Source organism: Chelonoidis abingdonii, chromosome 24 (assembly GCF_003597395.2).
Source record: "Chelonoidis abingdonii isolate Lonesome George chromosome 24, CheloAbing_2.0, whole genome shotgun sequence".
NCBI classification, from domain to species: Eukaryota; Metazoa; Chordata; order Testudines; family Testudinidae; genus Chelonoidis; species Chelonoidis abingdonii.
This window is the reverse complement of record NC_133792.1, coordinates 10098475-10123282: the sequence shown is the minus strand read 5'-3', so window position 1 is coordinate 10123282 and position 24808 is coordinate 10098475. Positions and strand designations below refer to the sequence as shown.

At 46.4% G+C, this 24808-nt stretch overlaps 2 protein-coding genes across 2 annotated transcripts in view; one reads left to right on the top strand and one right to left on the bottom strand.

Annotated features, from left to right (window-relative positions):
* Positions 1-24808, top strand: part of ASTN2 (astrotactin 2) — a 660907-nt gene that overhangs the window by 436704 nt on the left and 199395 nt on the right. Inside the window, exon 16 of the mRNA XM_032797631.1 lies at positions 1579-1758. Coding sequence (XP_032653522.1) covers positions 1579-1758 — 180 coding nt within the window. The remainder of the gene's footprint in view (positions 1-1578; positions 1759-24808) is intronic.
* TRIM32 (tripartite motif containing 32) lies at positions 9593-17835 on the bottom strand. Its single transcript, XM_032797633.2, has 2 exons — positions 15730-17835; positions 9593-14528 (listed from the first exon to the last, which is right to left on the bottom strand). Exon 2 carries the CDS (start codon positions 14461-14463, stop codon positions 12520-12522), a length of 1944 nt encoding a protein of 647 aa, XP_032653524.1. The 5' UTR covers positions 14464-14528; positions 15730-17835; the 3' UTR covers positions 9593-12519.

The following is a 24808-nucleotide window of genomic DNA, read 5'->3' as shown; positions in this document are numbered from 1 at the left end:
ACAAATCCTCAAGATCCCTGTCTCAAGAGCCTTTTTCAACAGCCTTTTCTGTAGCTGCTCAGATACTCCAGGGCTAGGTGCTTTGTGAGAACCTGGAGAGACTGGCCCCATTGCAGTCTGGTTTGTATTCGATCATCTGGTGTAAAAATTTGCCCCAGAGAACAAACTCATTGCATCCAAATGTCTTGTCTGCATCAAAATGCCTAGGCCTTGTCATGGTTCACCAAGATCGCATCACGGGACAATGTCCCTGCAAACCTGATGCACCAGCTATGAAGAAACAAAATACAGACGACATCTGCAAGGGCTTTTCTTCCCAGGAGAAAGTTTGCAGCCAGAACACTTCCCCAGCCTCAAGCCCAGCCCTGTCCTGTGACCCCAGTGCACCCCCCATCTCTGTCTGCCAAGCAGCCAGTGTGGACTCTTGAGCACCCCTGCAAAGGAGTGGGACGACTGAGTTAAGGTTAACTCCTTGTACCTCTGTGCACTCTTTGTGTCACACTGGCCCACATTCACAAAGGAGAAGGCGTCTAACTCCTGTTGAAATCAGCAGGAGTTAGGCACCTGAATTCCTTTGTGAATCTGGGCCGGTGTGCTCAAAGTAGGACAGTGTCCATCTGGAGACACATCGGGGTACTCCTTGCCTTGTTCCAACGGAAGTGTCCTGTGACAATCCCAAGAGCTGGGACACGTGCCTTAAAGTTACTCACTTTCATCTGGAGCTGCTGGCAGTCAAGCTGTCTCCAGTTACCTTCTTGCTATCCCAACTATCCAGGGCACTTTCAGCTTTTTAAATAAACAAATATGTCCAGAATATTAACTCTGGGGATGCTCCACGGTATGATATGGAATAAATTAATCCCTACCCTAGGGCAGCATCTCCGGCTGTGATAATTGCAAAACAAAGCTGAGACATACCTCCCGGGGCATCCTGCAAAAAGGAATGACGCTTCAGTCATGGAAGGCATGCATGTTTGTGCACTGCAGCACGGTCACCAGTGACTACTTTGTGAAATCCCTGAGGGAGGGGAAGCCACAGAAAGGTGTGAAAGCTGCAGACCCAGGTGAACAGCATGTGTTTAGCACAGGGGTAGGCAACCTATGGCACGTGCACCGAAGGTGGCACGTGAGCTGATTTTCAGTGGCACTCACATGTCCCAGGTCCTGGCCACTGGTCCGGGGTGCTCTGCATTTTAATTTAATTTTAAATGAAGCTTCTTAAACATTTTTAAAACCTTTTTACTTTACATACAACAATAGTTATATATTATAGACGTATAGAAAGAGACTTTCTAAAAACATTAAAATGTATGACTGGCATGCAAAATCTTAAATTAGAGTGACTAAATGAAGACTTGGCACACCACTTCTGAAAGGTTGCTGACCCCTGGTTTAGCAAATGATAATGTAAGCCACAGAGAGGGGTAGAGGAGGAGGAAATGCAGCTGGCACATGAGTGTTAAGGGATCATCAGAGAGTTTGGAGTAGGGACTCTGACTGCCCACTGCCCACTCCTCCCAGACCAATTTCTGGCTGCCCTGCCTGGGGTATTTACCGATGAGATGCTCACTCTTTCAGGATTTGCAAATGTGCTGAAGATCCTAAGCAAGGAGAGCAGCCAGGAGGAGCTGCTGTCGTTTGTTCAGCAGTTCGGCTCTCACTACATCGAAGAGGCGCTGTATGGATCAGAGTTCAGCTGCACCATCCACTTCCCCAGCAAGAAGGTCCAACAGCAGCTTTGGCTCCAGTACCAGAAAGGTAAGGGGAACCCAGGGAGGAGCTGCTGCATCGGGCAAACCCACTGCTGCAAAACCACCCCGGCTAGGGTGACCAGACAGCAAATGTGAACAATTGGGACAGGGGGTGGGGGGAAATAGGAGCCTATATAAGAAAAAGACCCAAAAATCGGGACTGTCCCTATAAAATCGGGCCATCTGGTCACCCTAACCCCAGTCCTTTCACCACCACCCTGCAGGCGCTTCAGACCATGCCTGTAATTAGAAGCAGACTGAAGGCCTGGATTGGCCCAATGGCCAGGGACACAAGCCTGCCTGTGTCCCAGAGTCAGTCCAAAATTCCAGCTAGGCCCTGGATCGGCGATCTACCTGTTCCTGCCATTGCCTTTCCTCAGATGCACACCCTCTCTCATTTTCCCTGGGCAGCTGCCCACTGGGCTGTCGCCTGCAGGCCATTTTGAGAACTTGCCACAATCCTTGTCATCTGCTTCCCTACCCTGTTGTGGTAGCCCCTGGAACGCCCTGGGTGATTTGGGTTGTTTTACATAAATGTGACATAATAGAGCTGTCTCGGAATGGCTTCGTTTTATCGCTTGTGACAATGACAGTCTTTGAGGAAGTGTGTTAAATCAATAGCAGACTCGTGCTGCACTATAAATAACAAGATACATCATTAAGCAGGGCAATAAACTTCAAGCCTTTGAAGTAATGCAATTAGGTTATGTTTATAAAAAACTCCTTTATTGCTCTAGCCTTCCGGGTACCGGTTCATTTCCCTCCTCCAGCGAACCCGGGATAGTCCCTTGATTTGATCTTTTCCCACTCAAATGGACCACAGCATTTGTATGAACACATGGGACATATTATAGGATTCACAATAGCAGAGATTGCAAAGGCACTTTCATTCTATCCTCTCTATGTAGAGTGTGGCCTGAATGCTATGATTGACAGGAGACTAACACATTGTGGAGCGGTATGAACCTTTGGCTTTGGCCTTTAGCTATTTTTCTCCTGCATCCCAGCCGTAGCTGTTCTTGTGAATTATTTATAACACGCAGTTCTTGTTTGTTTTATTTTTAAATATTGATAAATGGACGTTTGCCATAGCAATGCCCTGTCGAATGGGGAGGAAAATGCCGCGATATGTTGTTTACATATTTGTGATGCCATTAATCATTCAGACTGTGCAGCTTTCTGGAACCCCTTGGAAAATGGGTTTGTGTGAAATACTCAGAGGGCCAGATTCTGCTCCCAGTTATGCTGATTCAAATCCAGAGAGTCTCCACTCCAGAGAGACAGTGGAGTTACTCCAGATTTACAAGGACATAATTTAGAGTAGACGCTGGATTTGATGACTAAAGTACATAATAGCAAGAGTGCTGTCATGTAGTGCTTTTAATCCATAGCTCTCCACACACTTTAGAAAGGTGGGTGAGTAACATTATCCTCATTTTACAGATGAGGGAGGTGAGGTACAAAGGTATCTGTGGAATTGCTCAAGATCACAGAGCAGGTCAATGATAGAGTCCAGATCTCCTGATATCTAGCCCCCTGCTTTAGCTCCTGCGGTGCACTGTCTCCCCCAGCAAACAGGTGCATTAAGGGGACAATGTTGGCCCTCACTGGGTGAATGGCTAGGAGATCTGAACCTTCGGCTCTTTCATATGGGGCTGCAGAGAACCCCTAGTTCCATAGAACCACTGCCTTCTGGAGGGCAACACGCCACGGAGTTAATTTAACCTGACTGTGGCCTCACAGGCAGGGCGCTCTATTTTCTATTCCATGCAGTGCCATTACCAAGGCTTCTGTGTGTGGGCTCTCCCTCGCCTCCAGCTGTAGCACATAGCACTTGGATTCACCGCCCAGAAGCAATGGGGAGAGAGTGAACATCTAAATGCATGGTGCTGAGACACTCCCTTGCACTGTTCTGATTCCTTTTCTATACAGCCCCCTTATCGCCTCCACCCCACTCTTGGTAGCCCTGGCTGTGGCATTCACCTTCCCGGTAGAACGCTAAGTCATCACCTACAAGGCTTCAACTGCTGTTCAGCAGCCTTGGTGCTCAAGTGAGGCCATTATTGTCTCCTCCACCAGGAGGTGGAGAGCGTCCTCTCTCCAGGAATGTCTTCATTCCAACCAGGCCAAGCTAAGAGACCAGGTTGCTCCTAGCCCTTCGGTGATTATTTCCCCCCACTGGAAGATAAGCCATATAGGCTGCTTATATTCTGGAGCACTGCATCTGGCACACTATTTATCTGAAAAATTGACCTGAAACCGGCCTAAGAGATTGCTTCAAGGAAAGACGCTCTAACATGCAAATTAGCATTGTTTTTAAACAATGAGGATGACGTGACTAGAAGGCCCCAACCCAGACAGTTCGACTGGATACCTTCTCCATCAGAAACATCTCTGGCCTATCATTGCCTTCCTGCTAGCCAACCCACTTCCTAACTGCACCGGGAACACACATGCAGCACGTCACTGAACTACACGAAAGGCGCCTTTTACTGTAATTTGGTAGCAGGTGAAATGGACGAAAGCAGGGGAAAAATCTCATGCTGACTGGAATGACCCCAAAAATAATAAAATGGAAGTTTGTAGCACATTTGCAGCTTCCTAACCAAAGTATCTTAATATTTTAATCAACTTCATAAATAAATCTGGAGTCCCCAGGAAGAGGTTCCCGCCTACAAAGTACACAATCTGTGTGTTTGCTCCCTAATTGAAAACATTATCTCGAACATAAAACTGTGCCGCAGGCAGTCCGATTTCTTGTAAATTGCTGGGCCAGACGCGGGCTAGTTGCCAACATTGGAACTGTCTGAATAACCACGCTAGCAGGCAGCAGAAAGGCAGAGTCACCGGAACCCTGGAAGTGCGTAGGTGTTTGCATATGGAGTTCTCCAGCCAAATGCAAGACACACTGATTTGTTTTTTTGGAGAGCCAACAAAGCTTGCCCCTCTTGCTCCCCGTGCTCAGACACCCTTGTGATGAGCAGGGGTGGCTCTAGGTATTTTGCTGCCCCAAGCATGGCAGGCAGGCTGTCTTCGGTGGCTTGCCTGCGGGAGGTCCCCGGTCCCGTGAATTTGGCGGCCCGCCTGCGGGAGGTCCGCCAAAGCCGGGGGACCAGCATACCCTCCACAGGCAAGCTGCCGAAGGCAACCTGCCTGCCACCCTCGCGGCGACTGACAGAGCGCCCCTCCATGGCTTGCCGCCCCAGGCACGTGCTTAGTGTGCTGGTGCCTGGAGCCGCCCCTCGTGACAAGCATGATATGAAAGCCAAGAAAAAGAGATTCCACTCTGCTACATCTTCTTTCATTTGTACTAGTGACAGTGGAGATGAGGTGTGCTCTGAGGTCAATAGACAGCTTGGTTTCTATGCCCATTAACAAAAGGGGGAACTACAGAGTTAATCTTCCCTCGTTAATAACAAGCTTGGTACATTCGAGATGAAAATCATGCTGGTGACAGGTACTGGATGGACAGGCCTGGAGACAAAACAGGGGGCGATGAGGGCCAGTTGTCCCTATTCTGCCCCTATACAGCATGAGCAGCATCACCTTACACCACTTTCACCTTGCTCTGGATGGTCCTTCTCAAAAGGGAAGAGAAGCACACGGCCTCCTTAACCCCCACCACTGAGACTGCAAGCAAGAGACTCAGTTATGATAGTTTTGGGGGTATAGACACACCATCCCTGGAAATTTAACTGACACCACCCAGGAGCCTTCCTGTGATAAGGATTTTCAGTAACATAAAATATTTTGCTATAGAAAGAGAAAGAGAGAGGGGAATTTTTGAGTAAAGATTACAAATTAGGAGTTGCTTTTCTTTTAGATCTAAGGCAAATATTGGAAGTTTGCCTTCTACCAATCTCCCCTCTGGAGAACGAGTTAGACTGTGGGCAAACAAAACAACCCCTCCTCCCATTTTATTTCATTTAAAATGATTAAAGGCCCTATTTCAAGGCTCTTTGGCTATGGTTCCTAGTTACCTAACTCATCTAAGGGGGGATGTGGGCACTGATCCGAGGCTTTGAAATTGACCCAGCTGTTGATCTGTTTCACTGGAGCCTTTTCTCCACCATGAGAGCCAGTATTTAACGCTGTCAGCACGTCATTAAGTTCACACCAGTTCTGTGGACGTCTTTATTTGGCAGCTTGTGCCCACCTGCAGACTCCATGCCTCCTTCTGTTGCTTTTAAGGCGCTGTCACAAAACATGTAGGAGGAAATACAGGAATCCTTCCAAGAAGGGCTCTCTCAGTACAGCAAATGCACCTGCTACTGTCCAGTCCATTCTCTGCAAAATAATTGTAATAGATCTATTTGCTCTGCGTCTCCCTTCAGTCTGACTGAGTGGAGGGAGAAGGGCAGCTGTAAGAGGAAAAGGGAACGGTTGTTCAGCGAGCCAACTTGGACATCCCAGGAGGAACTTCAAACAACTAAGCTTTGTATCTTCCTCACTTCCAGTGAGATAAACAGACCACAGACAATAAATGTGGATTTGGAAAGGTCATTGGCCCAGATGGAAACAAAGAGGTTATCAGCAATACTGCAGAGGCTCTAATAGCATTAAGCACTTTAGTAGCACCCTTCCTAACAGCAGTTTGCAGACCGCAACTAAACCTTCCAACTTTCCCATAAGGCAGGATTACCTCTGCTCTACAGCTGGAGACTTGAGGCACCGGGGTTAAGTGACTTGCCCAAGGCCACGCAGCCAGTGTTAGATGAAACCTCAAATGTACCCAGTCCTAATACTCAGATCACTCTTCTCCCTCACAATGGAGATGGGAATTAAAAGATTACAGCCAGAGAAGCAGCTGCTGCTGAGGGGTGTAGAGTGGTACGGATGTGAGGGAAGCGTCTGGAGAAGCAGAGGTTATGTCCTTATCAGACAACATTGGGTTCATTTTATTTTGCTCTTTTTACACCCCTGCTCCCCAAGTGGCACACACATGGAGTTCCCTACCTGAGACAAAAACATGGCCCAGTTATGTGCACAGCAAACCAAACATTGCAAACAGCTTCAGCACCTGGAAACAATACACCCTGAGTTAATAAAGGAGAACGGCCATACCGGGTCAGTCCAATGGTCCAGTATCCTGAGGGAATGAACAGAACAGGCAATTGAGTGATCCATCCCATTATCCACTCCCAGCTTCCGGCAATCAAAGGGTATAGACACTACCAACATGGGCGTGCGCCCCTGACCACCTTGGCTAATAGCCATTGATGGACTCATTCCCCGTGAACTCTTTTTTGATCCCTGTTATAATTTTGGCCCTCACAACATCCACTGGCAACAAGTTGCACAGCTTGACTATGCATTGTGTGAAATGCTTCCTTTTGTTTGTTTTAAACCTGCTGCCTATTCATTTCATTGGGTGACCCCTGGTTCTTGTGTTATGCGAAGGAGTAAATAACACTTCCTTATTCACCTTCTCCACACCTGGCATGATTTTATAGATCTCTATAATATTCCCTCTTACTCATCTCTTTTCCATGCTGAAAAATCCCAGTCTTTTTCATCTCTTCTCATATGGAAGCCATTCCTTATCCTTAATAATTTCTGTTGCCTTTCTCCAAACCGTTTCCAATTCTAATATATCTTTTTCTGAGAAGGGGTGATCAGATCTGCATGCAGTATTCAAGGTGTGGGTGTACCATGGATTCATATAGCAGCATTACGATATTTTCTGTCTTATCTATCCCTTTCCTAATGGTTCCTAACGTTGTTTGTTTTTTTTGACTGCGGCTGCAGATTGGGCAGATGTTTTTAGAGAACTATCCACAATGACTCCAAGATCTCTTTCTTGAATGGTAATGGCTAATTTAGACCACATCATTTTGTACTTATAGTTGGGATGTTTTCCAATGTGCATTACTTCGCATTTATCAACCTTGAATTTCATCTGCCATTTTGTTGCCCAGTCACCCTGACTGTGGTGTGTGTCTTTGGCATTTTTCCCTGTACAAGGATGTTAAATGTAATTATATTATGGTCGCAGTCCAGCTATGTTCACCTCTTGGCTCCATTGAGGATTAAATCAAGAATTGCCTCTCCCCCTGTGGGTTCCAGGACAAGCTGCTCCAAGAAGCCATCTTTTATGGTGTCTAGAAACTTTATCCCTGCATTCTTTCCTGAGATGACACATAGCTAGTCAATATGAGGATTGTTGAAATCCCCCCATTATTGTTTTCTACCTTTATAGCCTCTCTAATCTCCCAGAGCATTTCACAACCACAGTCACCATCCTGGTCAGGTGCTTGGTAGCATATTCCTACTGCTATATGCTTATTGCTCAAGCATGGAATTTCTATCCATAGAGATTCTAAGGTACAATTGAATTCATTTAAGATTTTTACTTTTATTTGACTCTCTGCTTTCTTGTACATACAGTGCCACTCCCTCACCAGCACAGCCTACTCTGTCATTCCTATGTACATTGATTATCCTCATTCCACCAAGTTTCTGTGTTGCCTAGTATATCAATATCCTACTGTGATGTCATGCCTTCTAGTTCACTCATTTTAGTATTTAGGCAATTGGGATAGAAAACTTTTCCCTATACCTGCTTTTATTGTCTGGTCACAATCTGAGCCTACAGAATTTTATAGCACTTTGAAATCTGTTTCTACCAACAAGCACCATATTAAATGTATAACTTTTACAGCATGCAGTTTCTGTCCTGATACATGTTTTAAAGGCACTGGCTTAACATATTGTTCAGGCTTAAAAAATCTAGCCAGTTGCTGTGAAATTTTGTTTAGACTAAACTGCATATGCTGTGAATCAGTCTGCTAAATGACCTTATGCCCTGCTCATTGTAATCCAAACTTGCCAGGCAAGTACAGTAATTAGTTGTGCAAAATGAAATAACTTTAAAGCCTCACACTGGCTAATGACCCAGAAAAAATCACTTAAACTATACAATGCAGAGAACCTAAAAGTGCATGTGTTTATTTGTACTCTTATAACCCTGCCCTCTTTGGTTAAAACATAAAAGTTTATTTTTAAAAATAACCTCCCAACCTCAAACATCACATGCCAGTTTTTAATCCAGAACGAATGCTTACAGTGAAATTATAACTGCCGTGGGAAATCACCTCTTTTCATGAAACAGTTGATCAGTGCTAAGTCTAGAAGGGTCAATCATTCTTCAAAGTTCTTTATATTTTATAAAGCAGCAGCTGCTTACTGCGCTGTCCCACATCATAGGAAGAGAGTCTGGGTAACATAAACTGAGCTGGTAACAAGAAAATCAGAGGATGTGTGTCCACTGATGAGATATTGTCCTCTAAACCAAAATGGCAAATTGCTTAGCTCTCTTATGGCTTCCCCCAAATCAGATTTTCTTAAAAAGAATCCCCACAGCACCTATCAGATTATCCCAATTCAATCCATAACTAGTTGAACCTCACGCCACTCCGGAGTAATCTAAGCAATACTATCCCAATTTTGCAGATGGATAAATTGAAGCAGGCAGTGGCTAAGTGAATCAGTGGCAAATCTAGGATTATAATCCAGGATTCCTGGCTCTAACCACTTGACACACTTTCTAGTATTTTTAGTTGTTGCACTATGGAGGTGTGGGGGTTGTTTGCCTTTGAAGCATCAGGTACAACACATATCACGAAGATAGGGGCCTTGAGGGCCTATTGATCTGAGCGTGTATGAGAAATCCTAGTTTTATGTTTGTAAAGTGGGGAAAGAAGTGAGAGATACTTATTGTAGGCCTGCCAGAGAGTGGATTGATTCTTCACATCCTGACAGCATGACAAGAGGTATCTTGCAGTTAATATATTAGCAAATTAATTCCAGATGGCCATGGAAATCAGTCTGCCACCAAAGAGAACACAAGGAAAAATGTTTTTAATAACGAGATGAGCCATTTGTAATGCACTTTTAATTGGATCAATTTCCTCTTTATTATACAATCTTTAAAAATCAAACACACTCATTATCAGACATGTTCCATCTCCATGTGAAAAGCAGAAGCTAAACTATTTCATCATAATCTTTAATTACTCCAGTTCATCTCCTTTGGAGCTGATCACAACAGTAGCAAAAAGCAAAACACCACTGCAAATGATGCAGCTCTGAGAAACTAGTTTACAGCCAATTCTGCTTTCCCAGCTGAAGCATGTACTCTAGCTGGAGACAGCCATTCCTCTTCTCTTCCCCCTGTCTGCCTGAAAAAAAAAAATACGAGAACAGTATAGCAGCTACAGGCTAAACACATGCACGGGCACCAATTCCCCCTCTACCTTACTCTACAAGTGCATCACAGAATAGTGTCTCCTTTTCTTGGAATCTGTAATACAGGATGGAAGAGATGATGGAGCACTTAATTTAAACTGTGGCTACCAGGAAAAACCTAGCCAACCAACTGCTCAGTCAGCAGAATGGGCCAGGTTTAAAGTCCACTTAGTGTATCCATTTGGCCTCTAGGAAATATTCTCTCCCGAGTTTGAAGTAGATGCTCATTAGGAAAGATAATATTGCTTCATTTATTCAGTTCTATGGAAGCTGCCTGCAGAAAATAGCTCTTAGGAACAGGTGAGATTTTTAAACATGAACGATCAGTATAATAGGAACTGCAATCAATGTAATGTTTAGAAAACAGCTTGGGTTGCAGCACAGTAATTATCCAAATGAAGTCCAAATACAAGTAGATCTATCCAAACAACATGCACACCAGAGTGCAAGTTACTCTCCAGATTGCTGCTACATACCATAGGCAAACTTTCCCAGAAGACAGCTGGGTGTCTAAACCCATGTTTGGGAGTTTGTATCTACAGCAAATCAACACACCACAGCTCATATGGTAAGGGCTGAATTTTTAAATTCCCTTCAGAAGCCACAGTGTCTTCCCCTCTACAGGTCCACTGCTTCTCTCTGTACCTGCTGCCTTCTTTCCACAGTTCTCCTAGGTCATCACTTTTGTAATACTGTAATACCAATTGCCCTGATCAGCATTGTACTCCCTGTGCCAGGCACTGCACAAACAACTGCACAGATGGGTCTGGAGTAGTTGGGGCTAATGGTCTGGCCCTGCTCAGTTCTTTGGCCATATCAGGGAATCCACAAATCAAGATGGTTCTGCTCTCTCCATTTGATCTGGAAGCACTGTTACAGTGACATAGCTGGCTAGAGGGGCTCCGACAGCAGCAGCTGCTCTCAGGAAGCCCCCCGCCTTCCTTTTTTTTTTTTTACTGCTGCTCAGCTTAGAAGGGACAGACAGCTTGTGGGAATTTAAAAACTCACCTGTTTTTACAGCCACATTGTAGCACAGCTTTGATACTACAGCAAATACAGTTTGAGAATGCTGGACAGGACAGCAACTATAACGCCAGTTTTTTTACATGTCTATTGTGCCTCCAAATTTGCAACTACATTCTTCATGGTAACAAATAGTAATTACACTGCAGTGTACCCATGAACGTTGGCAGATTAACATTCTACAACTGTGTCCTATTTAAATGTTTCTTTTCTTCAATAAACCATTTTAGAGGAGCAACATCACACTGAGATGTGTGTTTATCAGCCAGGATAGGCACACTGTGGGGGTGTTAACTCACACAGCTGCAGTTTTGTGCTTCATCTGACCCAAAGCTGAGATGAACATGCATCCTGGTGCCCGCTGGTGCCATAAAAAAGGACAATGTCTCTAGGAATGTAGCTTTTTTCTGTGCATGGAGAAAGATGCAAACCACCAGAGCAAGAGATTCCAAGTAATAAAATAAGATCCCCCCCCCCCCCGACTTTTTTTTTTCCTATCTCATGAACAAGTAACTTTCACATACAAAGTGCAGACTAGTGGAAACCTATCAGTAAATGCAATAGTCTGGAATGCAGAACACTGAAGTGTGCAGATGAACATATCATTTGTCACATTTGATCTTGTTTACTTCAATTTCTCTCTTCCCTGGCAAGGCTTTAAATACCAAACATACCCTTTAAAGAGAGGTTCCTAGCCAGATTTAATAGTAAAACAACTGTGAATACTGACAGGCTGAAATTAATTCTGTTAAATAGGCTCTCCTGTGAATTCCCCCTCTCGCTCTACTTTTCTCGTGCTAATCAAACTGTAATGAAATTCTCTTTCCCATCAGAGGGCAGTTCTCTGGCTCAATCAGTCTTCCATGATTGCACGGTACCCACTTCACATTGAAGAGACTGGTGCACCAAGTGGGGTTCACTAGTGGCACCATGAAGATAATCTCCTAATTACTACAATCAGGGAGGGCCACAGCCCTGCCCTTTACTTTTACGCAAGCTGCACCTTTGTGCAGTTTAAGGAGGTTGCGTTGTCATATGCAGCTACAGCGCTGAATCAGAAATAGCTTTCTGTGGTTGTCTGTGAAGAACTGCTACTGAGATCCTTGTGAGAACTGTGGTGGGAAGACCACCACCTCACAGTTCTTCTAAAGAAAGGTCATATAAAACAGTCAGTTAATACTTATGGCACAAACCAGCACACAGTGGTTGACGCTGGGAGTATGAGCTACGGCACAAGGCAGTAAGATGTAGGGAGAGATCAGTCACTTACCCCACAACCAGTAATCCATAAGTATCCTTTGCTCCATGGAGGAGGTGGTGGTGGGTTTTTTTTTAAATTATACAAATAAAAAGGCTATTTTGTTTCTAAACACAAAATAATGACACAGCTCGGATTAGAACATAATCTACCTGAAAGTGCAGCACTAACTTCTGTCAAATTATGGTGAGGCGGGGAGAATCTATAATGAGAAGAGCAGCTTTATCCAGTGAAACACCCTTAAGGTGTGGAATACCTCCTCAGATGGTAACTGTAGATCTTAATGCAATGATCCCAACAGTCCAGCACTAGCAGCTGCCCTTTAGGTGTAATGGCTATGCCCACAGGGCAGGTGAGGCCTTCCCTGATTAAGATATTGTAGCCACCTCCTTTAGGAAAATGCAGGATTTCTTTACGGCTGCTGTCGGCAACAATCAGGTCTCCCCTAGCATCCACGCACATCCCAGCGATGCACCTGAAATCCTCATTCTCGGAGAAGAAGTGGCTGATCTGGCGGCCTAAGTGCCCATCTGGACCTACGGAGCCAATTGAAAAGCCCCCCTCGAGGTGATGCTCATGCTGGCGGTTCTCCAGGTTGAGCCCCAGCCCCTGAGTAAAGTATACGGTCCCTTCAGAATCACAAGTGACAAACTTTGGGCGCACAGCACTACATAAGCAACTGTACTTAACTACCCCAACACCACGGTCCACTGTGAAACACCAGAGCTTTCCTCCTTCCACATCGGTCACTACAAACTGCCCTGAAGGCAGAGCTGTGATGCCCCAGGGCTTACTAAGCTGGCTCCTGTGACATGCAACACAGTGTCCATCCATGGTATACACCTTTAGTGAGTTATCATAGCTGTCAGTCACTCCTATCAGGCCATGGCAGTTCATGGTGACAGACAGGGGAGTCAAATTGGGTAGATCTGCTCCAAGGAAACTCAGCACAAAGCTATCAATGCCACTAGGGCTCCGCCGGATCTCCTTCAGAAAACCCTTGCGGGTAAATACCTGGATTCGGAAATTGCCACGATCTGCCACAAGCACCTCTCCCTGTACGGTGACATGTAGGCTGACAGGAAGATTGAACATCCCTGGCATGCTGCCTTTGGAGCCCATCTTCTTGAGGAAGTGACATTGCTGGATGCTAGCGGCTGTTTCAGGCATCCTTGGTTTGGCAGGTGAGGAATTTGGTGTCAAACTAGTCTCTTCTTGCACCACGTCAGGCTCCCTAAATGTAGCCGATGAGGATGCAGCAGTCTCCATCAGAGATTCCTCCATGTTGACTGTCCGAGGTTTCTTCGCCACCTGCCCAATCTGCAGTGGCCCCACATGGCCCACCTTGAGGAGCTCCACCTCTTGCAGAGTCAGCTCTCTTGGTAGGTTGTTTGTCAGTTCTGGCTCTTCCTCGTCCGCTGCCTCCTCCAAGAGAGCTATATCTCCCTGCTTAATTTTGGCAAGGAAATAGTCACATCGGGATACGATCTGCACCTCTGCTATGTTCAGCAGATAAGCCTGTTCCTCCATTACCTGGTTATTTATTTTCTCCACTTCAGACAAAGAATTTGTGAAGAACTTCCGTGACCTTGCCAGTTCTTCCTGGATCTTGCGCTCTTCCTTGCTATAATCCTGAAGAACTGCTTTGTATCTGGATTGCACATCTTTGGAGACCCCTTCCAGAGATGCTTTTCTTTTCTGCAGATCCCCCATGAGCTCCCGAAGTCTGCCGAGCTTTACCCCAAATTCCTTCCTCCGTTCATCCGCAGCCTCTTTGATGGCAACAACACCATGTCCTTGCTGCTGATGTTCCATCTCCTTGCATGGGTCACACAAAACCAAATTACAGCTCTTGCAGAAGTGCCTGGGTAACCTTCTCCCGCAAGCTTTGCACATGAACAGGCCCACAGCTTCACTCAGTCCTGTGGTGTCTATGATCTTCAGCACCGTGAGATTGTCTGTCAGTTGAGCCAAGTTTGTGATCCGAGTGATCTTGCTGCAGAAGGGGCAGCGTATCCCATTGATGCTGTTTGCTAGGAGTTTCTCCAAGCACTGCTTGCAGATGGTGTGCCCACAGTGTAAGAGTTTGGGCCTCAGCTGGTCCTCAGTAAAGGACTCCATGCAAATGGGACACTCCAGAACTTCCCGAAGTGCATCTGAGTTCAGGTGAGAGGCAGCGGCCATGGCTTTCCAAGGTAGATTCAATTAGTGTAAAACTTGTACTCACATTTATTCAAGGTGCTTTGATCCTGTTCAGAAAGAAAAGAGAAAAGTGATTTATTTCCTTACCACCTCCGGCTATATATATACATGCAATTTATTTTTGATTTATCAACCATCTCTGGCGAATAAGCAATCCACTTGGCTCTTCCACATTCTGAAGGAGCAGATTAATTTCAGCTAATCTCACAGTGGGCAAGTTCTAACACTAACTTGCAGTTTCTGGTACACTGAGTGATTCACTTACATGATTTATAAGTAAAACTGAAAGAAGTCTAATGGCAGCAATAAGGAAACCCAATAGATATTGATGACTAAATCATATGCTCGTGATACCCAACTACCACTGCCATGCATCTGAGTTTACACAATTTATGGATACACAGGGATAGTAAATCAAGCATTCAAATATTGCAGATCAAAAGGGGGACCAGATGGTGCAATGCCTTAGGACATTAGTATATTACGTCTGAAGACCGGGATTCAGATGTGACCTCAGATATCAGTGAAATGAATGTGGTTGTTCTGATCTACCTTGCTGGATGTTAATCAACCAAAATGATAAATTTCCGACATCCCATCTGTTTGTCAGACAGATAAATTAGAGTGAAAGAAATTTATCAGCTTCTGCTGATTTTTTGTGCATTTTTTAAACATGCAATCATTCACAGCTAAAATTTAATCCAGTATATTGTATTAACCTCTTCAGTATTGCATCCCTCCTCTACTCCCCATCCCGGAAACAAAATACACCTTTGATGTACCAAAATTCCAGTGGGCACTGGCACTGAAGAGGTTAATAATTAGACATTTCCATTCATTTGTAAAAACTACTTAAGTTCAATTGCTCATTATTAGTTCTGGAGTTTGGCTTTAAAATGTTTCACTTTATAGATTTAATAATCTTCCAGCATCCATCTTGCTCTTACGTTTTGGTTCAATCTAATAATACGATTATTGCCAACCACTCTTATCCTTCAGCATCCCCACGTTATTCCTCCATAGTGAATTAAAGAATGGCAGCAGTTCTCTCACTAAAGCAGGCATCCAGTCAAAGAGAACAATAGCGTTCACATCATTAAATCATTATTCAGTGGATTTGGCTTCCATACTTTCACTATTGCAAGGCCTGACCATTAAAAGAAAGGAGAGAAAAAAATCTGTATTTTTTTTTAATCCCTAACGTGAAGAGAAAGCAAGCTGAGAGACCTGTACAAAAACGTAACATACCCGCTGTGCTCTGAATCACAACTGCCTGCACATAGCACTCTCCTGCTTCCCTGCTGAGCTTGCCTGCTTCATCCCTGGGAGCATTTGAGACAGAAGGATTTTGTATACTTCAGTAGACCATTTGCTCAAAGGAAGGGAGCAGACAACTGCTGTGGAGGAAAGTGCTTTGTGCTCATACAGAGAGAAACTGTGCATTAGTTTTAGTAGGTTTCAGCCATTGCCCTGTTTGTTATTCCTTGAAGCCCTCATTTTCAGGGACTGATTCAGTGGTGTAGAGGCATTACAGCTATTTATCAAGTGAGGAGCTGATCCTTTACTCCTAGGACTGGCAGTGTTGCGGAGGGAATACTCAGAGCTCCTGGGGAATTACGGCTTCATAGTGTTTACGGCCAGAAGGGACCACTAGGTCATCTAGTCTGACCTGTGTATCACAAGCCATTACACTTCCTACTTACCCTATAGCCCAATAACTTGGGTTAGACTAAAGCATTTCAGAGCCCAGAGACTAAGCTGTGTTATCCAGCAGCTCCTATTGCTAGCACTGAAATAGAAGATCTGTCTTTATCTTTAGCATATGTAGAAACTGTGGGCACAGGAAGCATTGCTCAATAGCCAGGACATTGCCAAGTAGCGAAAAGCAATATTTAAGAATGAGAAATCCACAGTGTAAGACCTATTATCTATATGTATTCTCTTTAGGAATATACTAGAAGGCTTTGCTTTGGAGGAATAAGGCTAGGGGAAGATGCCAGGTGATTGTAATGGGGAGGAATCCCAGGTTAGATAAAAGGTTGCTAACCACCTTTTAAAAAACAAAATAGAAGAACCAATTAGAAACCAACTGCTATTAATTTTGAAGTGAGTCAGATATTTAGCAAGCTGAACTAAACAATGTCATTTTAATAAAAAAAATATAAATCACAAAACCACCTGTTTATGAGAATGATACTATGGGTCTCCCTGAAGTAAAACAATTCAGTGATCGCTGTAATTGCATCCTTAGCTTGCACGAGGGCAACATGTAGCAGAGGTTTCCAGCTAACAGGTGCTCTTGTGCATCATAGATCAGGCAGTTCATTAAGCACAAGGGATTAAAATTAGAGAAAGCCTTAGGTGAGGGTCAAGTTAGAAATATATATATGTGTGATTTTTTTTAAATTACATTTAGATTCTTTCCATTGTATAACTTTGCACTGTTTTTGTTTTGTTTTTTGTTTCTCTTAGCAGGCACTGAGAGACTAAACTAGTTAGTTTCACTTTTGCCTTATAGTCAACTTTACAATCGGATTCTGGCGCTAGGAAAAAGCTTCAAAATTTAGGCTACAAACACTGCAGGGAAGCTGTTTAACAAAATATTCCACTGGAATGAATAATAATAAATAATAATAATGCATCCCTGTAACTCAGAATTGTCCTGCCTTTGCTTTTATTTGCACTAACCCTTATCTGTATGTGTGTTTAGAGTTAATATATAGGCTACTAGAAACATTGCAGGATTTTTCAAATCAGCACTGTGGGAATGGAAACATACAATGTGATCACAAGAATATTTTCCTATAAAAAGAAAATAATGTTTATCTCCCAAGAAGCAAAGTCCCACACATGACTCTAAATATGTTTTCTTTCCATCAATTAACATTTTTATTAAGCAAATGTTAGTCCTGAGTCAAATGGAGGTGCCCTTGGGATTATTAAGTATATGCTTTGTGAGCACAACCATGTCAAACATGGGCTGATGAACACACAGTGGAAACTAGCTCAAGTGATTCAGTTCAGTGATGCCCTGAGACTCTTGCACAGCAATCTACACATTATTGAAGTTTGATTTGGAACATAGGTACAACAGTCTCCTTAGCAAAGACATGTCTGCTGCAGCAGGAGATAAGTTCATTAAACAACAGGCTCTGTTAACATGGGAATAACCACAAATGGAATTGACTGCTGATACAATTAAAACCATATGTAAACACAGTAAAGCTGCCTGCTAACAAGACCATGGCATTAAAAGAAAGACAGCTGTGGCTGGCAGAACTTTTTTGTTGGTCTGGAGCGGTGGGAAGGGACTTCAAAACAAAGCCATCATCCACACATTAGCTGCCAGAAACCAACAATTTATTAAGAAACAGGTCCTATCTAAAACTCAACCTGTAACTACTCTGCATTCATGCTAACAAAAATTATAGGGATTTCCACACTCTTCTAAGGGCTGGTTTACACTGCAGGGGGGGTAGAGAACAGCATAGCTGAAGCTGACATATCTTATTTTGACCACCCCCCGTCCTCACGGCACAGAATCGACAGCCACGGCTCCCCTGTCGACTCCGCTTCCGCCTCTCGCCCTGGTGGAGTTCCAGAGTTGACGGGGAGCGCAGCAGGGATCGATTTATCACGTCTAGACGAGAAGCAATAAATCGATCCCTGATAGATCGATCACAACCCGCCAATCCGGCGGGTAGTATGGACGTACCCTAAAAGCTTCCCGCCTCTCCCAGTAGAAGGAATGCTGCTCTCTGTGTAATATGGCAGGCAGGAAATGCTGATCCTGGAAATCTTAGAGATCTAGTTGCCTCAGACTTTATCTACATGAGAGTATGTCTACACTACTGAGACTATACAGGAATAGCTACATCACGGTAGCTGTGCCCAGCATAACACATAATGTAGATGCAGCCTACACAGATGGAAAGGTTTATTTTGTTTTGACCCGTTACCATGGGAACCCCACCTCCTTGAACAATGGAAGCTACCTTGATGGAAGCATTCTTCGATCCACACAGTTGTGTCTACACTGGGGGTTAGGTCGGCATAGCTACATCAGTCACGGATGTGGATTTTATACCCTGCCCAATGAAGCTATGTTGACCTAACTTTTAAGCATAGACCAGTCCTAGAATAATGAATCCTGACTGGCAAAAGGAGTTAAGCAGACATACTGTCCTCCCTCAACTTGGATTGAAAATGTTTTTCCCATAGGTGTGGACCATGGACGTGGTCAATAGAGCTTAATACCCATTGTTGGTCAAGTATTCTAGTATATGTCCACACTACACTTATTAGAGTGACAAAGTTGTAGTGCAGATGCTTGTAACAGTAAAGAAGGGATTTTTCCATAGCTGTAGTAAATCCACCTCCTTGCGAGGCAGTGGGTAGGTCAATGGGCTTACCTTGCCCTGAGCAAGGTAGTCTTTAAGCTGCCACCAGATTCCTTGTTGTTTTTGTGGATACAGACTAACACAGGTACCCCGATCCTTAACTGACCTAAGTTTCAGGTGTGGACTAGGGCCTAGCTGTCAATCCAGGGAGCAGTGTTGTGGACATTCCTTTGTTATCCCTTCATTTTTCCCCTTGGTCTTTCTTGCTCTCCGGTTCTGCTCCCCTACTCATCATCCCAGAGCCCACCCTGCCATTGCTTCTCTCTACCCTGGGGTTGGCACCTTCCAGAGAGAAAACATACTGACCTCACCCAGCAAAAAGCCAGTCTGGTTCAGAGCCTTTGAAAAGGACACTCAGATTTTATTTACTGTATTAAAATGGGGAGTCTTTCAATGGCTTGGAACCTGGCTATTCCAGCTCGAGGGAAAGAGATCAGCGAGACACCCCCAGGTGCCCACCCCAAGCCTGGCTCTGCCCTGGGAGCTCTTCCCTCTCCCTCTACAGCTCCATCCCAAACTCAGATTTCTCCCTCCTCTCCCCCAGCCCATACTGTCCTCCTTTCAGTAGGGGGTCCCCTTGCCCCACATCCACCCTGTGCCTGCCCCTGGGGGCCTGAATCCCAACCAACCTACCCCTATGCCTGCCCCTGGGGGCCTGTTACACCCCCCCGTGCCTGCCCCATTATTTCCCCCCCCCGTGCGTGCCCCGGGGGGGGGGGGCATTACCCCACCCACACTTCATGCCTGCCCCGTTACACCCCGTGCCTGCCCCTGGGGGGCCGGTTACAACCCCCCGTGTGCCCATTATTCCCCCCCCGTGCCTGCCCGCGGGGGCGCGGCGGGGGATTCCCACCCTTCATGTGCTGCCCGTTCCACGTGCCTGACCCCTGGGGGCCCGTACACCCCCCCAGTGCCTGCCCCATTATTCCCCCACCCCAGTGCCTGCCGCGCGTGGGGGCATTACCAACCACCCACATTCATGCTAGCCCCGTTAAACCCGTGCCCTGCCCCTGGGGGGCCGGTTCCACCCCCGTTGCCTGCCTTGGGGGCGGTTACCCCCCCCTGTGCTGCCCTGGGGGTGCGGTACCCTGTTGCCCGTAGCCCCGTTACCCGTGCCTGCACTGGGGGGCGGTTACCCCATCGTGCGCTGCCCGTACACCCCGTGCCTGCCCTGGTGGGGCCGGTTCCCCCCGTGCCCTGCCTTTTCCCCCCCCGTGCTGCCTGGGGGCGTTCCACCCCTGTCTGCTGGGGGGTCCGGTTACCCTCGTGCCATTGCCCTTTTCCCCCGTGCCTGCCTGGCGGGCGCGGTGTCATTCCCCTGTTGCTGCCGTTACACCTGTGTGCCTGGCGGGGCGGTTACACTTCCCTTGTGCCTGCCCGTTCCCCTGTGCTGCCGGGGGGCCGGTTCAACCCCACAGGACTGCCTCCCGTCGGGAGCCCCCGACGAACGCCGGCGCGACGGGGCGGGCTTCCTACTGCGGCCGGGCTGTCTCCTTGCGCCGACGCCCTCCAGCCTGCCCCGCGGCGCCGGCGGCCTGCCCGGTCCCGTCGCGCCGGCGGGAGCTGTGGGAGCTGTCGTTTGCGCGGAATCCTGCGCGGCCAGTCCGCCGCGAGGATGCGCCAGCGCTGGAGCGCTCGGGGGGCGCGGAGTCGGGCTACCCCGCCCGGTTCTGTTTGCGGGGCTCCCCCGTGTGTCCCCACTCCCCCAGGTTTGCATTTCCAGGGTTGCATTTTGGGGGTGTCCTCACAGCCCCCCCCAGGTTTGCATTTCCAGGGTTGCATTTTGGGGGTGTCCTCACAGCCCCCCCCAGGTTTGCATTTCCAGGGTTGCATTTTGGGGGGCTTTCTCCCAGGACCCCCCAGTTGTGTACTTTGGTAGCTTCCCCCTGCCTCTTCCCAGGTTTTGTTTAGGGGGAAGCCCTGTCCCCCCCCCCCCCGGTTTGAATTTTGGGGGCATTCCCCATTGTTTCCCTCTGTTTGCACTTGGGGAGGATTCTCTGTTGTCCTCTCTCCCTAGTTTGTGGGGCCCCTATTCCAATTGCAGGACACCCACCGCTGAGTTGGGTCTGTTCCCAAGGATAGACAAGGCCTAAGAAAAAATAACTCAGACTAGCTAGAAAAACATACGCATGGTGGGTGCATCAGACTTGGAGTTCTCAAGCTTTTCCATAGCCTCTCTTCTAAGAAGTAGTTCACACTATCTCATGGGCACCTCACTTCTCTTTCCCCTCGTGCAAGTGGCTTCATTTCCTCTTCACCCTCCTGACATCCCCATGGTGACTACAGCAACTGCTTGTTTTTGGAAAGGGTTCAATGGGAGTTAAGTTTCTTTTACCACAATTCAGCAACACATGGGTTCTAAGGGTATGTCTACAATGCAAAAACAGGTGTGTTCTTAACATGGGTTAAAATAGAGAAGGCATAACTCTGCTTTTAACTTCAGTTAAAGCCTGGGACTGTACTCAAGTTGCTAACCTGAATTAAAAGCCAGGTTGTCTTGTCTTCACTGCTATATGTACGCCGGAGTTAGCTTACTGGAGTTAAGAATAAACTTTTGTTTGCAGTGTAGACATACCCTAATAAGAGAGAAGCCAGAACCACGTGACCAGGCAGCTATCTGTGTCCCATTAGCAAATGCTCCCCAGACCACCAATGCTTCACTGATCGCTGTTTGAGAACCACTGTATTAGGACAGAGCTACATTAGACAAGTAGGTTGGTTTAACTATGTTGGTCAGGGATGTGAAAAATCCACACCCTTAAGTGGCATAGTTACGTTTATCTAAGCCTCCATGTAGACAGCGCTAGGTTGACAAATGAATTCTTCTGTTGACCAACTGCCTCTCGGGGAGGTGGATAACCTGTGCATGTAGTGTCTATAATGAAGCGCTCATCTATGCCGCTGTAGCATGTTAGGTATGGACAAGCCTTTAGATAGGACAAAGCCCTGGGGAACACACTAGGTCACAATCCTGGCCTGGCCTACACAAGGTGGTCTGAATGATTTAATAGGCGTTTTCCATTTCTGATGTCTATGACAGCCAACAGATAGGTGGAATTGTGCTGTGTGAGCAGGACAAGCATGTGGCTGCCTTTAGGAGCATATATAAGGCCCTTTATAAAATCCAGCTGCATCCCAGCTTCAGGTCTGACACAAGACAGTGCAATAAAGAAGGGTTGAGCAGTGGTCGACAACCTGCGGCCCATCAAGGAATCCACTGGTGGGCTGCGAGACAGTATTTACATTGACCGTCTGCAGGCATGGCTGCCCACAGCTCCCAGTGGCCGTGGTTCACCGGTTGTCCACCACTGGGGTAGAGGCTGCTTATTACAAGGTTCTTTTAAAAGACTTTTAAAGGCTTTTAAAAATAGCCCTCCTAACTTTCTATATCTTGCTGTTAATAAGGCATTTGACAGTCCCACATCACATAAGCAAACTAGGGAAATGTGGCCTAGAAAAGAAAAAATTACTGTAAGACGGGTGCACAACTAGTTGAAAGACATACTCAGAGAGTAATTATCAATGATTCACTGTCAAACTGGGCAGACAGATCTCGTGGGGTCCCACAGAAATCAAGTCTGTGCCCAGTATTATTCAATATTTTCATTAATGACTTGAGTCATGGAGTGGAGAATGTGCCTGTAAAAGCTGGGAAAGATTGCAGACACTATGGAATACAAGATTAGAATTCAAAATGACCTTGAGGAATTGAAGAATTGGCCTGAAATCAACAAGATGAAATTCAGTAAAGACAAGTGCAAAATACTTCATGTAGGAAGGAAAAATCAAATGCACAACCACAAAATGGGGAATAACTGTCTAGCTGGCAGTCACCAACTTCTGTTGGTGAGAGAGACAAGTTGGTAGTACTGCTGAAAAAGATCTGGGCAATGTGTAGCTGAAGAAAAGGATAATATCATTCTGGGGTGTCAGTAACAGGAGTCGTATGTAAGAAATGGGAGGTAATTGTTCTGGCCTACTGAGCAGTGTTGAGGCCTCAAGTCGGAATACTGTGTCCAGTTCTGGGCAGCACCCTTCAGGCAAGATGTAGACAAAGCAGAAAGAGTCCAGAGGAGAACAACAAAAATGATAAAGGGTTTGACAAACTTGACTTAAGTTAAAAACACTGGTCGTGGTTAATCTTGAGAAAAGAAGAGTGAAGGGGGACCTGATAATCTTCCAATATGTTAAGGACTGTTATAAAGAAGACAGTGATTAGTACTCCTCCATGACCACTGCTCCATATCCAGCAAGGGAGATTTAGGTTAGCTCGTAGGAAAAACTTTCTAACTATAAGGGTAGTTAGTTCTGGAATAGGCGCTGAGAGAGAGCGTGTAATCCCCTTCATTGGAGGTTTCAAAAAACACGAACTTGGGTTAGGGTTAGGAGGTTGGACTTGACAGCGTCTTGAGTTTCCTTCCAGCCCTCCATTTCTGTGATTTTATAATAAAAACCTTTTTAAACAACAGGCCCCTCCCTTCCTGACCTACACTCTGCTGTCTCACCATTTTCTGTCCTGTTTTGCTGCTGGCAGTCCAGGAATCCCAGTTAGAAACACAAGCTGTGTTTTGTCTGGATATTGGCGGTGCCCTTAGGACCTAAGTTCCCTGTAAGCTGTGCAGCCACGGAGCAGCCTTTTTAGCACCACACAGGTACTCAGGGGACCTGCAGCGGCCAGGGGAGGGTCGCTCTTCCCCTGGCCCCAACCTAACTCGGCCCCCAACTTGCCGAGGCCGCCCGGTTCAGACCCAGCCGTGGTGCCCCTACCCTGGCCCAAACCCAGCTGCGGCCAGAGTGTTCCGCCCCTCCTCCAGCTCAAGCCCAGTCCTGACCCGGACCTGCCGGGGGAGAGGTGCCTATCCTACGGCCCCAGTCCCAGAGCTGCTGTGGTGGGGAGAGGTGCCTCTCCCTCCCAGTCCAAGTGCTGCTGTGGGGAGAGAGAACTATGGGAAGTCCTCTTGCCCCGCCATAGCCCCAGAGCACCCTCCTACACCCCAAGCCCCTCATCCTGGGCCCCTGGAGTCTGCACGCCCAGCTGGAGCCTTCACCCTGTGCACCCAACCATCTGCCCCAGCCCTGATCCCCCTCCTGCCCTCCAAACCCCGCAGCCCCACCCCTACCACATGATTTTTGTTATGTGCCCCAATATGAAGGTGATGTGTCACACATACCTCCATATTGGTGCACATCACAAAATTCATTCCGCACATGGGTGGGAAAAATCAGAGGGAATGCTGATTAGGATCCTTTTTGCACTGACAGGGAAGGAAGAATTGCCACCTTGGAATCTGCTGCTGTTGTGACATTACTCAATACAAGGTGGAACACGCTATATTTAGCAGTGACACTCTGAGTTAGTTTCCCAGACCTGAAGAAAAGCTCAATGTACGATTCAAAGCTTGTCTCCTTCACCAACAGAAGTTGATCCAATACAAGATATTACCTTATCCCCCCTTGTCTCTCTAATATCCTAACACCAACATGGCTACAACAACACTGCACACAACAATGATTGGTTAATAGGACCTTGAGGTTGTAGGGACCTCACACTGTTAGGAACAGGGAGAAGGAGAGAACTGGCAGCCCAGCTCCAAGGTCACGGTGACTCATGGCTGGGAAGCTGCCTTTTCACACTAGCGGTGATTTAGGCAACCAGGCAGGACTTGGTGAGGTGGCTCAGTAAACCACTGGAATCCTAGGGGAAATTAGCCATGGGGAGGGAGAAGAGTGGGTGAGACATTGGACTTCCGGTGTGGAAAGGGTGGTTCTTGACCTGCATCCCATGAGATAAACTCCAGCAATGTCAAGTGGTTTGTTGAGCTACAGAGTGGCCTCTGAGGACCTGTAGCTGCTTGAGGAGGGGAGGGCAATGAGAGACGCCCAATCTTGCAGGAGTGCGTGCAGGGGAGGTCTGCAATCCTTCCCTT